At 39.7% G+C, this 15,000-nt stretch overlaps 1 protein-coding gene across 1 annotated transcript in view; it reads left to right on the top strand.

Moving 5' to 3' along the window:
• Positions 1-15,000, top strand: part of LOC123514289 (E3 ubiquitin-protein ligase MYCBP2-like) — a 299,710-nt gene that overhangs the window by 8,948 nt on the left and 275,762 nt on the right. Inside the window, 5 exon segments of the mRNA XM_045272098.1 lie at positions 320-519; positions 1,890-2,204; positions 2,660-2,824; positions 5,143-5,235; positions 5,627-5,737. Of these exon segments, the coding sequence (XP_045128033.1) occupies positions 320-519; positions 1,890-2,204; positions 2,660-2,824; positions 5,143-5,235; positions 5,627-5,737 (884 nt within the window).

The following is a 15,000-nucleotide window of genomic DNA, read 5'->3' as shown; positions in this document are numbered from 1 at the left end:
AAATAAAATCCTTACTGAGCTTAGTAATCAGATAAGACTGGAGGTAAGAGGTTTAAGCCTAATCAGATTAGATTTGAAAAGAGTTAAGTAAGAAATTGGTTCTCAAATAGAATGGCAAATGATTGGAATAGGCTCAGTAATCAGGTTCTTAGTGTTGAGTCATGAGGGAGCCCTTAAAATGAGACTGGACAGATTTATAGATAAGGAGGATAGATGAATATTGGCAGGTATGTTTCCTACAATGATCCCCATATGTATGCTTATTGACTTCTTGCAGTTTCCCTTACACCATGATTTCCCCAACCTTTGCCCTCCACAGACACTTTATTCAACCTGCTGCTGCGGCTGGCCACAGCAAGCAATGGGGATGTGCTCACTTGCCCATCCTCCCCGTTGGTGGGCGTGGCCTGTGCATGCCTCCTCTCCCTGGTGGTGGCACGAGGAGAGACTGGCAAGTTCCTCAGGGCCACTGCAGACATCCTCATGACTTCTCGCCAGCTGGCCAGTCAGAGTATACAGGTGGGCTTACCCTCAAAGAATATACTGTGGAAGAAACAGTTTTTTTTTTCAGAATACACTGTAATAAAATGATTGAGTCTTTTCAGAATACACATTAAAAGAAATGAAGAGTGTAAGTCTTCAGAAAGGAAGGAATATATTTATATTTTTTCTACATAAGTAAAATAATGAAACTGAGGTTTTTAATCTAATTAACCCCTTCCTTACCGCAGCCACTCCCCGATGTAAACAAAGCGTTCCTCTCCTATACCGCAGCCCCCTGCCCGTGTGCGCACGTGCCTCACGGCCAGATCTACACATTATATTTCTTTCTAACTCAGTGTTATGTACTTTTTTCTAAACATATTTTTGTCATTTTATTAATAAAAGAAAACGTAAACATAATCATAAATTGTGCACTAATCATAAATTCAGCACCACACACTCTGCACCTGGTGAGGGTGGCCCTGAGGCAGTCATAACTAGGCTGCTCCCCCTCACTTGCCGAGAGGGTTTCAACACTGCTGTCACTATCACTCTCTCCTATTTCTTTTTCAGGATCATAGTCTGAATCATATTCATCTGGAGAGTCTTCCAGTATATCCTCACTATCTGTCTCATAATTATGATAATCCTCATCGCTGCTACACGAAGCAGACGCCATTATCTCTAACTAGAGGCAATAGAACAGTTTCACCACGGCCGATACTAGAGAACTGATGTTCTTGGGGGGACTGTGGGAATAATATATGTCAAAGAATAGTGATTGGCTTTATAGTTTATGCATGAAAAATTAACTCCGATATTGAGTGGCTAGTGGGGGGGATGGTTTTGTTACGCTGGGGGTGGCTAAAAATAACGCCTCCAGTGTTTGTTTGTTTATAGTGAACCACGTGGAGTATGAAAAAGGCAAAATCCGCACTCAGGCCACGGTTATACACGGAAATAAATTGGTGTGGTACGCACGTACCACGGCGGCATCTTGCGGTACCACGAGGTCACTTTTGCGCGTGGTACGCACGTACCACAAAACAGTCTTGCGGTAAGGAAGGGGTTAAAAGTAAATATTGTTAAGTGTCATGTATTAGATATTGAATTTATTTGGAGTTGAGTTTGTTAGATAAAAAAAAAATATGTTATTTGTTGTTTACTGATAAAAGAAGAATACTGAAGGATATGATGAGTGGCACTGATGTTATTTGAATGCTATTAGTGTGTGTTGAATTTAATTTCTTAAATAAAAGATTGAAAACTCAACCAACTATTATGTATTAGAAAGATGGCATGATAACAGATTTTATTATCTCGATTCATTTCTATACAACATTAGTGGAGGGGAGATATTTTGAGAGATGGCTGGTCTCACTTACTTTGTTACTTCCGTTAAGCAGGTGCCGGTGATTCTGACGTATCTGCAGCGCAGTGTTCATGCCGTGCTGTTGGGGAAGACTTCTCGGCCAGATTGGCTACTGTGCGGTGTTCCCAAGGCGGCACTCATTGACAGGTTCACTGTTAAGATCATGACGGATGGTGAGGAGTCCAAGGAAGACAGCACCATGACCTGCGATGGACATTACCTCTTTGTACACAACGCCCATGGCCTCTTCAAGATTGGCTCAGGCTTTGGGGGCACCATGAAGGGCCACGTTTACATCCATAGGCCAGACTTCTATCCCAGGCAAAGAGGCTGGCTGGGATTTGCTCATGTAAGATTTGTAGAAGTTTTTGTGTTGGCAGTGTTAGTGTTAGAATTTAATGTAATCTGAAATTTTTTGTGTTGCATTTGGTCCTTAGGCTTAGGGACAGCCTCAGCACCACAGAATTCCTCAGGTCTTGTCATGTAGTTCAATGGTCTATGAGGTTGTCCCTTTCCACTGGTACTGTACATCTACTCCACTTTTAGGTTGGATACAAGAGGGCAGAGATAGTAGAGTAAGCCATTCAAACTTGTATCTTTCTAATGTATCACTATATTTTACCTTTTCTTCCTTGTTTGCCCTGACATATGAATAACAACTTAGCCTTCATGTCTTATATATACAGTACTCTGCTCACATCTATACCTACCTTCTTTCTCTTTTCATATGAATAGCAACACAACCATCATGTCTCTTATGGTCACTACTTACAGCTATACTTTCATGCACTGACTCATTCTCAGGGTGATGTTTTCTACCGTCCCGAGGGAAGCAGTGGGGAGTTGGTAGTGATTGACCGAGAGGTGCTCAAGGTGGCTGAGGTATACCAGTGCTCAGCTCCTGGCTGGTCCCGTGGCCTCCCCTTCAGTGATGGCATCAACATAGGCCACATCTCTCCAGACAGAGAGGTGAGCCCCTCCTGTGTATGTGCCTCTGGTGGTGTGAGATGAGCCTGACTGGGTTGTGTGGTTCACTATGATCTGACCATTTTATCAAGAGCATTATGGTGTTGGCTTTTTCAGGGATTTCCTGCCTGCGCTGCCAAGCCTTGTACTGGACAAATTATCGGATTAGAGCCTATGTGTTACTGGGAACCTTGCTCCCCACACACCACCACTCTCTCTCTCTCTCTCTCTCTCTCTCTCTCTCTCTCTCTCTCTCTCTCTCTCTCTCTCTCTCTCTCTCTCTCTCTCTCTCTCTCTGGTTATAGAATTTACATTTCGTGCAAATATATTTGTATCAGAGATCTGTACTTGCTTATTAATTATTAAGATTTGAGAAAAGAATCTGCCTGTCGGTCAGTCAAGCTGCCCAACCCCTTCCTCTGTCTGTCTGTATGTCTGTCTCCCCACACAACACCACTTTCTCTCTCTCTCTCTCTCTCTCTCTCTCTCTCTCTCTCTCTCTCTCTCTCTCTCTCTCTCTCTCTGTCCATTATAAATTTCATTTAAATGTGATAGCTTTTGTTTTTAATATGATAATTTCCTTAAACTATGATATATATAATTATTTATTAATGACTTATTTTCCACACCACCAATGTAGGTTACAATTACACAGTGCTTCTTTGTCTGTGAGGAGAACACAGGATGTGCTGGTGATCTCTGTCATGCAAGCTTGATTGTAGGTTAAACAAATTTTTCCAACTGTTACCTCACTCACGTTGGTAGCTTTCACTGTTTGGGCAACAGATCTTGAAGGGTCAATTAATGGCCCCTCATTACCCTTTTTTTTGCAAGAAATACTTATTTACTGAGTAAATAATTTCTTTTCTTGGCTGTGGAGGACACAAGATTGATTGGGAGAGGTAGCTTCCATCCTGGCTGGTAGCAGGAGAGGAAGTGACCCATGGATTAACATGGTCACTTTGATTTGTGACCTCACTTGGTCACCCAAAGGGATGTGACAGTACTCGCAGGAAATGTTAAGTATTGTGGTGTTTGCAAAAACAGTGCAAATGTATTCGAAAATAGATATAAAATACACTAACTTGCCTTTTTAGAGCATTATAGTGTACATATACTACAACATCATTCAATTTTGAAGTATTAAGTACTTGACTTAAGGTACGTATTGGTATGTGTGGCACTGCTGCAGGCCAGGAAATGCCTGAAAAAAGCCAACGCCAAAATGCTCTTGGTAAAATGGTCAGACCATAAGCAGTCTCCTTCCCTGGGTGCCATGTAATGTACTTCTTGGGTCTTATGTCTCTTGCATTCCTCTTCCTCGTCATTTTATCTCCCCAGACAGAGAGATGAGCCCCTTCTCTGTGTCTCCCATTGTTAGTGTGTGGTGAGCCTGACTGGGCTGTGTGGTTCAGTAAGCAGCCTCGTTTTTTGAGGATTGTGTGTTTCTTGTCTGTCATGTCTCTTGTTTTTTCTTCTTTGCTTTCATATGAGAACAAATAGAAGCAATGTTGTAAATTTTAGCTTATCATACAATTCATCTGGCTCTTAATATTTAGTATTTTTGAATCTGTCAGAAAATCTTAATCTTTTCCTTTAATATGTCACTTTGATACTTTTGCTTGGTCCAACTTCTAATTTTCTTCCTCCCTCACAAGTAGCATAAAAATTATTGAGATATTATCGCTATGCCTAAATTTGTTGTGCAGTGTTCTGCATGGCTATTTCTTTCCATCAAGGGCTGGCAAAGTTAAGAGTGTAAGTGTGTAGGTTTGTATTTGTAATACTTTTGTCCAGGCCATCCAGTGTGGGATTGCTAGTCTGCAGAGGTGTCCCTCCCTAAATGTAGAACACACACTGTACATAGAACCTCATCTTCCATGGGGGCTACATTTTGTGGAAGGGGATACATTTGCCCATATGTACTATCATGAGGTGTGCACTCTATGTGCACCTCATGGTAGTTAAAGCTTTTAAAGTTATTTCTATTTACAGTGTTATTTATTCATTAATTTCAGGTTGAATTTTTTATTTTTTTACTCATTAAGCTAAACTACTGTATCAATATTTACAGTACATTTTTTACTAATAATATTAGTTGTTAAGTTAAATGGCATGTTATTATATGGTAATTTTGTACTTGTGATACATTTGTGATAAGGAAAGCCCTCCAAATCACATTTCACATAGAGCCCAAGTTTGGTCAGAATCAGGGTCTGGTACATTGATAGATACATTATGGTAATAGTTCTGAATATGATTTCACTTTTTGGGATGATTGACAGTTTGTGATAATAGTAAACTGCTCTGTATCCCATCAGGATGGTTTTGTGGTGAGGACGTACAACCCACTGGTGAAGCCAATGCCTCTAGTCAATGAGCTGAACCTGAGTCTTGCCATCAGGTGCATCCAGGTGAGTGGAGGCAGGCACACAGGCTCTTACAATCAACACCATGACAACAGTAGTGCATCAACAGATACATATTATTTATTGAATGATTGTGTTTTCAAGCCACTCCTGTTTAGCAATCTATCAACATTTCATGTGACTTTTTTTTATTGAATTTATACTTTTGTACATTGCAGTTTGCATTTGTATAGCATCTATATTTTGTTATGTGTTTTATCTTAAGGATATTCCATCCCTGTATCTGTGTCTCAACAGTCTATTGGTAATGATCTTTTCATTATTTGAGAGAAAGAATTAACTTTATCTAAATTTACTTGTGTAGATAAGCCTGGGCAGTGGAGAGCTATGTGAGCAACAAGACTGATGGGCTCACGCTATCTTTCTTTTCAAACAGACACTTGGGGGCTCCGAGCCACCAGCCTCTCTGTCAACAGGCCTCGATGAAGACATCCTGACTGTCGCATCTGGGAAGGATTTCACCCTTGTCAGGACAGTAGGTGGGAAGGTGAGCCCACTACAAGCTGTGTGTTTACTTCACTGTACACATTTTATTATACCTGCATTATTCCTCTATCTTTATATATACAGGCAACCCCGCTTAATGATTGGGTTACCTTCCTAAAAAAAACATTCATTGCGCGGATTTTTGTTAAGCGAACCAATTATAACAAGTTTGACCCCTGACTTGAACTTCCATTGAGAGTAAACAAAGTGAGAGTGCATCATAGTACAGTAAGAGGTTTAATGAAAGTAAAAATTATGAAGTTAAACATTTAAGCAGTTTAATTCAAGACTAAATCATTATAATGTACACTATTGTAGGTATGTAAGTAACTTTATAATGTTGATGATCTTAGATTTATGAAGGGAGGGAGAGTGGAGCGGGAAAGACGCTAGCCGGCAATCTGTGGAATGTAAACAAATGGCGCATCATTTTACCGCATACAAAACTTATGTACCACATTTCCACAAGGCTTTCCATTTTATCCATTCCAGAGTCACGAGTTCGGGTGGCTCTTTTAGCTTGCAAGGAAGAAATGGTCTCACCAGCCTTCTTAATACAGTCTGCTGACTTGAAAATAGTAGAGACAGTAGATGGAGTCAAGCCATGGTCGCCTCTCGTGTCTGTGAATAATATCCAGCTTCACTTCGTGACTAAGAGACTTCCTGGTCTTAGCAACGCTAGGTGACGTCGCAGGGCTGGTTGCAGGGCATTTTGGTGGCATGTTGAGCGAGGGAAGACGAGCTGCTGCTGACGTTGTTATTGTTTTGAACTAAGGGCGGGGAAGAGTAGGGGAGTGAGTCATGCGCGTTTTGTCCATGAGAGGTGCTGGTGTATTCAAAAGCCTGTCAGCTTGTGTGATACAGCGGGGCCTTCAAACTTGGAAAAAATCACCTGGATAAAATTTTGTTAAAGCGAATTTGGTGTTCGTTATACGAGCAGATGGTAGTAAAAGAAAACGTTTGTTGTAGCGAAATTTTGTTGTGTGAATGTTCGTTAATTGGGGGTTCTCTATATATACAATGATCCCTCATTTATCGTGGTTAATGGGGACTAGAAGTCCCCACGAAAAGTTAAAAACCTCAAAGTAGGATTTGCCCCTTCCTTAGGAATTTTCGTGTATGTGTATGTGGGTACCAGAATGTTTAAAATATGTAAACAGTATTTATACTTTACATATACAGTATTTTACTTACAATCTATTTAATTATAAAACCTTATACAGTAATTATACATTTTCTCTCTCTCTCTCTCTCTCTCTCTCTCTCTCTCTCTCTCTCTCTCTCTCTCTCTCTCTCTCTCTCTCTCTCTCTCTCTCTCTCTCATACTTTTCCTCTATGTAACAACGAGCAGCATCGTTGTCAGCAGAGGAACCATCACCATACAGAGGCACGCTTCTGAGGCCGTATCTTTTTTTAAATTTATGGAACCAGCCTTTGCTGGCTGAAAAGCCTCGTCCTCGAGGAAGCGAATCACTCCTGGCAGCGCTACTGGCTTGTGGTTCGTCAGTACCTTCTTCAGCCTCTTCTTTGTTATCATCGGGCAAGATTTGGTCGTAGACAGCTATGGCCTTTGTCCTGATCATATTAGTGTCCAAACTCACTGTCTTTTTCCTGCTATCAGCAATCCACAATGCCAATGCAGTTTCCATTTTCACAATTCTCTCATTACGTGGAGTTACCACATGTTTCGCTTCCTTATTGAAGGTTATGGAAGCAGTTTTGCGGATGTTTGTTTAATCTTTCTTGATGTACCGCACTGTAAATTCATTCACACCATAATGGCATGCCACAGAGGTATAACTTCTGCTTGCTTTGATAATATCCAAAAGTTTCACTTTTTCACTGATGGTCATCATCTTCCTCTTCCTCTTGGGCTCACTAGAGGAAGCTTTCTCAGGGGCACAGCACTTAGGCGGCATTGTAAGGGCTTATTGAATCACTACTTAATTAAAAAAAGTTATCGCGAACACAACACCAAGATACTGTACGTGAGACAATCAACAACATGGACGAGACTGGCGAGATACAACAAGGGAAGATGTTGGGTAAGGCTGCAATGATGCGCAGCCAATCAGGTCATGGGATAAATCCACTCGTGCTCTCATTGGTTGATCTCGCGCCGGGAACCAATCATGTGCCGTGTATGAGTGCCTGTGGGTATGTACAAATCCTTTGAGTCAACTCATCTCTTTGTTTGGCATGCTGGAAAACCTTCTCTCTCACACATCAACATGAAACAACGTGTTTTTCCGCAATATGGCTGCTGATATGGCTGTATTTTTTCGTTTTTATCTGTTAATGAATATTTTTGAGAACCCTGCAATGCACTGAGGCTGCGAGACGCGAACGGTGCAAACAACCAAAATGGTGTATGTACAGAGACTTGAGACACCATCTTCCTCGCCCTACGACCACAACAAAGCGTATTCTTCCGCCGCATGCCCGAATCTAGTTCGTGTTTGTTTACGTTGCTTACGACACTAAACCATGTAAGACGGAATGACGCCTAATATTATTTTTTATGTTTTTATGGGCGCGTTCGTAACCATGAAATGTCGTTAGTTGAGACCGTCGTAATCCAAGGACTCCTGTATATATATATATATATATATATATATATATATATATATATATATATATATATATATATATATATATATATATATATATATATATATATATATATATATATATATATATATATATATATATACAGTAAAAGCTCAATTAGTCGTACCTTATGGGGGGAAAACCAGTCCGAGTAAGGTATTTGTCCGACTATGTGCGATAATGATTCATTTTTACCCTTTTTTATTTATTTTTTATTTTTTTTACCTTACTTCACTGTCATTCATTTTACACCCTCTATTGCAATTAGTTGCAGTAGAGGGTGTATTTAACCTTTTTTGCATCATTCTTAATCACATCCCTTGAACAGCATCCCCAACGCCCACCTGTTGCTGATGCCACTTCATTACAGCTTCCTCAAGTTTTTCCAATCTCCCATACTGCACTCGTTTTCTTTCTAACCCTGCTTTCTTATATTAGGTGCTTTCCCTATTATCATCACTTTCTGAGACGAATTCCAGTAGAGATTGCAGGAGCCAGTGAGTGTTATGGCGGCGAGTAGATGACTGGATGTAAACAAACCAAAGTCCGAACTCGAGAACGAGTTGTGGCATCTTTTTTACAGTTCCCCCATAAAAAAAATTATTATTTCAAAAAATGATTTTGGCAGTTTTACGTTTCCTATAGTTTGTTTTATGATTTTTTAATATGTTTTTAAGTGAAAACAACATGTTCTACTTAACATTTACGTATAAATTCCCTCTTTATTTTATGAATTTTAGATATAAAAAAAAATATTTTTTGGCCAAATTCGTCCGGGTTTGTACGAAATCCGAGTATTTGGAGTCCGACTAATTGAGCTTTTACTGTATATATATATATATATATATATATATATATATATATATATATATATATATATATATATATATATATACATACATACATACATACATACACAGTAAGTCCTCATTATACGGTACATATGCATTCCTGGAAACCTTACTGTAAATTGAAATTACCGTATATCGAACCCATTATAACACGTAATAATAGGGAATGCGTTCCAGCACGTCAAAAGTCACCCCTACAGAAATTAAAATACATGAAATTAATCATAAAAAATGTAAAGTACTGCGCAAAAAAAATAAACAAAACATTTTTATTTACCTTTCACTCGCCATGTATTCTATCAGATGATGTCCCTCCCAAGGCTAAGGGACAGTAGAGATTTCAGCCCTTACTCGTCTTTCGCCGAGTGGGCAGACAAGCACAAGACGTCGTCATCTGCACTGTCGGAAGCAGATGTAGAAGGGCCAGCTGTAGCAGGATCGGCACGTTTGAATGGTCTGAAGAAAGAGGATATTGAGGAAGGGCCAGCTGTAGCAGGGTCAGCAGGTGTGATAGGGACAGCATGTCTGACTGACTTGAAAAACGAGTAGATGGAGGACTCTTTAGTTTTTCTTGTTTTTTTCATCATAGATTTCTTGATAAATCTTGACACTTTTCTCTACGTCATGAGCCAGTTTGCTACTCCTGGCAGGGTTTGGGTCACGTTTCTTCAGAGTTTCCAGAGCTTTTTCGATACCACCAAGACATTCTCTAAGAGTTTTGATGTCCAGGCCACGCACAGGTTCTTCTTCCTCGTCTCCCTCTTCTGCCTCCTGTGATGCCTTGTCTAGCTCTATAAGTTCATCATTTGAGAGAGATTCAGCATGATTTTCCAAAAGATCTTGAACATCATCATCATCGACTTCATCAAAGCCAGCCCTATGGCACAGATTTACTATGTCATTTCTGATCACACCAATGTTGTCTTCAGCAAAGCCTGGGAAGTCATGCACGCATTCTGGCCATACTTTATTCCATGTCAAGTTCATGGTAGAAGTCTTCACTTCATCCCAAGATGACTTGATGTTGTCTAAGGCGTGCTTAATGTTACGACTTCCACCATTCAATGATAGTGGGTCTGCCAGGCCCATCAGTGCCCTTTATCAGTTGCTGCATGGATTGCCGCTTGTAGTAGTTTTTTAGTCTTTGTCATGAATATTATGAATATATTTGTGCTTACAATGAACCCTTTAATATTCCATTTATTCATCTAATTAGTAATGCATGTAAGTAATATGTGATGCAGTTAAAAAAGGGGGGGAGGGGAAGAGATAATAAGTTCCAAGGGGGGTCAAGTTAAAGTCAGTACTGTCAGTGGCATGCCAAGTTCATGGTAGACGTCTTCGCTTCGTCCCAAGATGACTTCATGTCATCTAAGGCGTGCTTGATGTTATACGACTTCCACCATTCACTGATAGTGGGCTTGCCAGGCCCATCAGTGCCCTTTATCAGCCGCTGTAGTAGTTTTTTTGTGTTTGCCATGATTATTATGAATATATTTGTGCTTACATTAGACCCTTTAATATTCCATTTATTCATCTAATTAGTAATGCATGTAAGTAATATGTATTGCAGTTAAAAAAAAGGGAGGGACGGGAAGAGATGATAGGCTCCAAGGGTGGTCAAGTTAAAGTCAGTACTGTGAGTGGCGGGGAGGTGTGGCGTGGATGACATCATCACCCCTGTTCCCCCGTGCTGGGCCCTCTCGGATCACATGAGCGGATACCGTATCTGAGAATTTTTTTTACCGTATGTCGAATCGAGGGTAGTAATTTCCAAATACCATAACTGTGAATTTACCAGATAAAGAACTACCTTGTAACGAGGACTTACTGTATATGTATATATATATACAGGCAACCTGCTTAACGAAGGTTCACACAACGAAATTCCGCTACAACAAAGGTTTCCTTTTACTACCATCTGCTCGTTTAACGAACACCAAACTTGCTTTAACAAAATTTTATCCAGGTAATTTTTCCAAGTTTGAAAGCCCCGCTGTATCACGCAAGCCGACAGGCTTTTGAATATACCAGCCCCTCTCGTGGACAAAACACGCACCACTCACTCCTCCTAGTTCAAAACAATAACAGCGTCAGCACCAACTCGTCTTCCCTCGCTCTATATGCTACCAAAATGCCCTGCAATGTCACCTAGCATTGCTAAAAAGACCAGGAAGTCTCTTACTTTCAAAGTGAAGTTGGATATTATTCACAGATAGGAGAGAGGCGAGAAAACTTATAGCACTGCTTCCCACCATGGCTTGACTCCATCTACTTTCTACTATTTTCAAGTCAGCAGACTCTATTAAGAAGGCTGGTGAGACCTTATCTTCTTTGCAAGCTAAAAGAACCACCTGAACTCATGACTCAGCAATGGATAAAATGGAAAGCCTTGTGGAAATGTGGTACATAAGTTTTGTATGCGGTACAATGATGCGCTCTTTGTTTACATTCCACAGGTTGCCAGCTAGTGTATTTCCCACTCCTCTCTCCCTCCCTTCATAAATTTAAGATCATCAACATTATAAAGTTACTTACATACTTACATTAGTGTACATTATAATGAATTAGTCTTAAATTAAACTGCTTAAATGTTTAACTTCATCATTTTTTACTTTCATTAAATCTTTTACTGTACTATGATGCACTCTCACTTTGTTTACTCTCAATGGAAGTTAAAGTCAGGGGTTAAACTTGTTATAATTGGCTCGCTTAATGAAAGGTTTTTTAGGAGTGTAACCCCTTAGTTAAGCGGGGGTTGCCTGTATATATATATATATATATATATATATATATATATATATATATATATATATATATATATATATATATATATATATACACAGGCAACCCCTGTTTAACGAAAGGGTTTCGTTCCTAATAAAACACTTCGTTAAGCGAAACTTCGTTAAGCGAACCGATTATAACAAGTTTAACCCCTGATTTGAACTTCCATTGAGAGTAAGCAAAGCGTAAGTACATATATATATATATATATATATATATATATATATATATATATATATATATATATATATATATATATATATATATATATATATATAGGCACGAAAAAAGTGCATCATAGTACAGTAAAAGGTTTAATGAAAGTAAAAATTATGTAGTTAAACATTTAGGTAGTTTAATTTAAGTCATTATAATGTACACTAATGTATGTATGTACGTAACTTTATAATGTTGATGATCTTAACTTTATAAAGGGAGGGAGAGTGAAACGGGAAAGACACTAACCGGTATCCTGTGGAATGTAAACAAAGTGCGCATCATTGTACTGCATACAAAACTTATGTACCACATTTCCACAAGGCTTTCCATTTTATCCATTGTAGAGTCACGAGTTCAGGTGGTTCTTTTAGCTTGCAAGGAAGATACGGTCTCACCAGCCTTCTTAATAGAGTCTGCTGACTTGAAAATAGTAGACAGTAGATGGAGTCAAGATGGTGGCAAGCAATGTTATTAGTTTTCTGGCCTCTCTCGTGTCTGTGAATAATACCCAGCTTCACTTCGAGAGTAAGACACTTCCTGGTCTTCTTAGGAACGTTAGGCCACATTGCAGGGCGTTTTGGTGGTAAGTTGAAGTAGGGAAGATGAGCTGGTTGGTGACGCTGTTATTTTTTGACTGGGGAGTGAGTGGTGCGCGTGATCTTGATCTTGATCTTGATGCTACAGGTGACGCAGAATTTCTTCTGAGTCAGGCCTTTGTATCGGCAGTGTCTGTGTTGTCCACGAGAGACTTGATCTTGATCTTTATTCTACAGGTGTCTCAGGATTTCTCCTGAGGCAGACCTTAGTACCAGCAGCTCCTGATGTATTCAAAAGCCTGTCAGCTTGCATGATACGGTGGGGCTTTCAAATTTGGAAACAATTACCTGGATAAAACTTCGTTAAAGCGAGTTTGGTGTTCGTTAAACGAGCAGATGGTTGTAAAATGAAACCTTCGTTGTAGCGAAATTTTGTTTTGTGAACCTTCGTTAAACGGGGGTTGCCTGTATATATATATATATATATATATATATATATATATATATATATATATATATATATATATATATATACACACACACACAGTAATCCCTGGAGATACAAATGCCCCAACATACAATTTTTTTTTATATACAAAGAAAAATTTCATATAATATATGCCTCGTAATACGAAGATATTTTTAAGATATGAATTGCCATCGTTAGGTGGCGCAGCGATCGCTCTGCTACCTGCATCCACCCGAACATTCATCCTGTGTTGTGTATCGTTGTTCATCCTTTGTGCATGTATGTGTCTGTGCTCCTTGGCAGTGTGTATTCACATACTGATTACTCTTGGAAATTCAATAAATATGTGAGTACAAATGGTGTTCTGCCCACAAGCAGCTCTTCTTCTTTGCAATGCAAAAAATCTCTAGATGCTATGGTTACCAAAATATCACAGGTTGAATGAGGTGGTATCATCGGTGTATGTGGCTTTGCATCCGATCTGGTTCAGTGGCCTTGGCTGGAGCGATAGAAAACGGGCCTATTATATCTTCTCTCTCTCTCTCTCTCTCTCTCTCTCTCTCTCTCTCTCTCTCTCTCTCTCTCTCTCTCTCTCTCTCTCTCTCTCTCTCTTTCTCTCTCTCTCTTGTTCTGATACCACTCTCATTCAATAGTTGTCTCCCCGCAACATGGTAAGAGACCCGAGGTGTATAAGTAAGGCATGCGGGAGAAGTGACGGAATCGGGCACCGTGAAATCACTGTCGCTCCCATCATCCATCGTGGGATTTAGTGACACAGTGACATATAGCATATGTTTACTCCTGATGAGTGTTGCCAACTCACAGGTAAAGAAAACGAGAAGAAAATAGCCAAAATATAGCTGTAAAAAGCTTAAATGTCTATCGACATGCCCTGAGTCTTGCATGATGAACGTCTATCAATGTATCCCAAGTTTTGCAGGTTAAGTTGTTATTTTGGGCAATATAGTACATAATATATATCATGTATACAATAAGCACTGTATTTATCTTATATTAAATCTATACAGTAAGCCCCCCACTTGGTGAATTATTTAGTCTGGCGAAACAACTGCCAAATGCGAATCTCGCCAAACACAAGTTCTTTATACCAAATAAATTGCTTAAAAAATGCCTCAATCAGTCTTTGGTCATTGCCCAAGCCCCTCTTTTTATCCCTAAAATACTATCTTTCGAGCTGAAATAAAATCTTTTTGCCTTCACATACTAGAACACATGTATAAAACAAACCAATAAACAAGCATTTGCAATGCTGTCCTCCTCTGTACTCGCGTTTTTCCACCCGTTTCCCTTGCCCACTTTTGTCCTTGCTGCCACCACCATTGTCCTTATCCCCACTGGTACCACCTGTTGTGCTGGTTGAGGCCATGTTGGCGGTAAATAGCCAGAATTCGTTCCCACGCTAGCAGAACAGAGGGTAGCACAAACAAAATGGCTGAAAGGGACTCTCACACTGCATTCTGATAGGTATAGAGAGAGGTCTGACATCACAGGGGAGCTGCGTGGTTCGCCGTGTGGCTGCCAGGTGACCGCCAAGTTTGAATTCAAATCACCAAGTGTGCACTTGGTGGTCCGTGACCACCCTACCTCCAAAAGTGAATTTTGCCAAGCTGAGGTTTGCCAAGTGCGGGGTCTTACTATATTTGGTTGGTATTTAAAGCATTTTAATATTTTTGGTGGGTAAATTCGTATCACTAGAATGAATGAATTCTATTACCATTAATTTCTAATGGAAAAATTGATTTGATATATGATTTTGTTGATATACAACGAT

The sequence above is a fragment of the Portunus trituberculatus genome, chromosome 37, assembly GCF_017591435.1.
Source record: "Portunus trituberculatus isolate SZX2019 chromosome 37, ASM1759143v1, whole genome shotgun sequence".
Classification (NCBI taxonomy): domain Eukaryota; kingdom Metazoa; phylum Arthropoda; class Malacostraca; order Decapoda; family Portunidae; genus Portunus; species Portunus trituberculatus.
The sequence above is the reverse complement of the archived record's forward strand: the minus strand, read 5'-3'. Positions and strand labels throughout refer to the sequence as shown.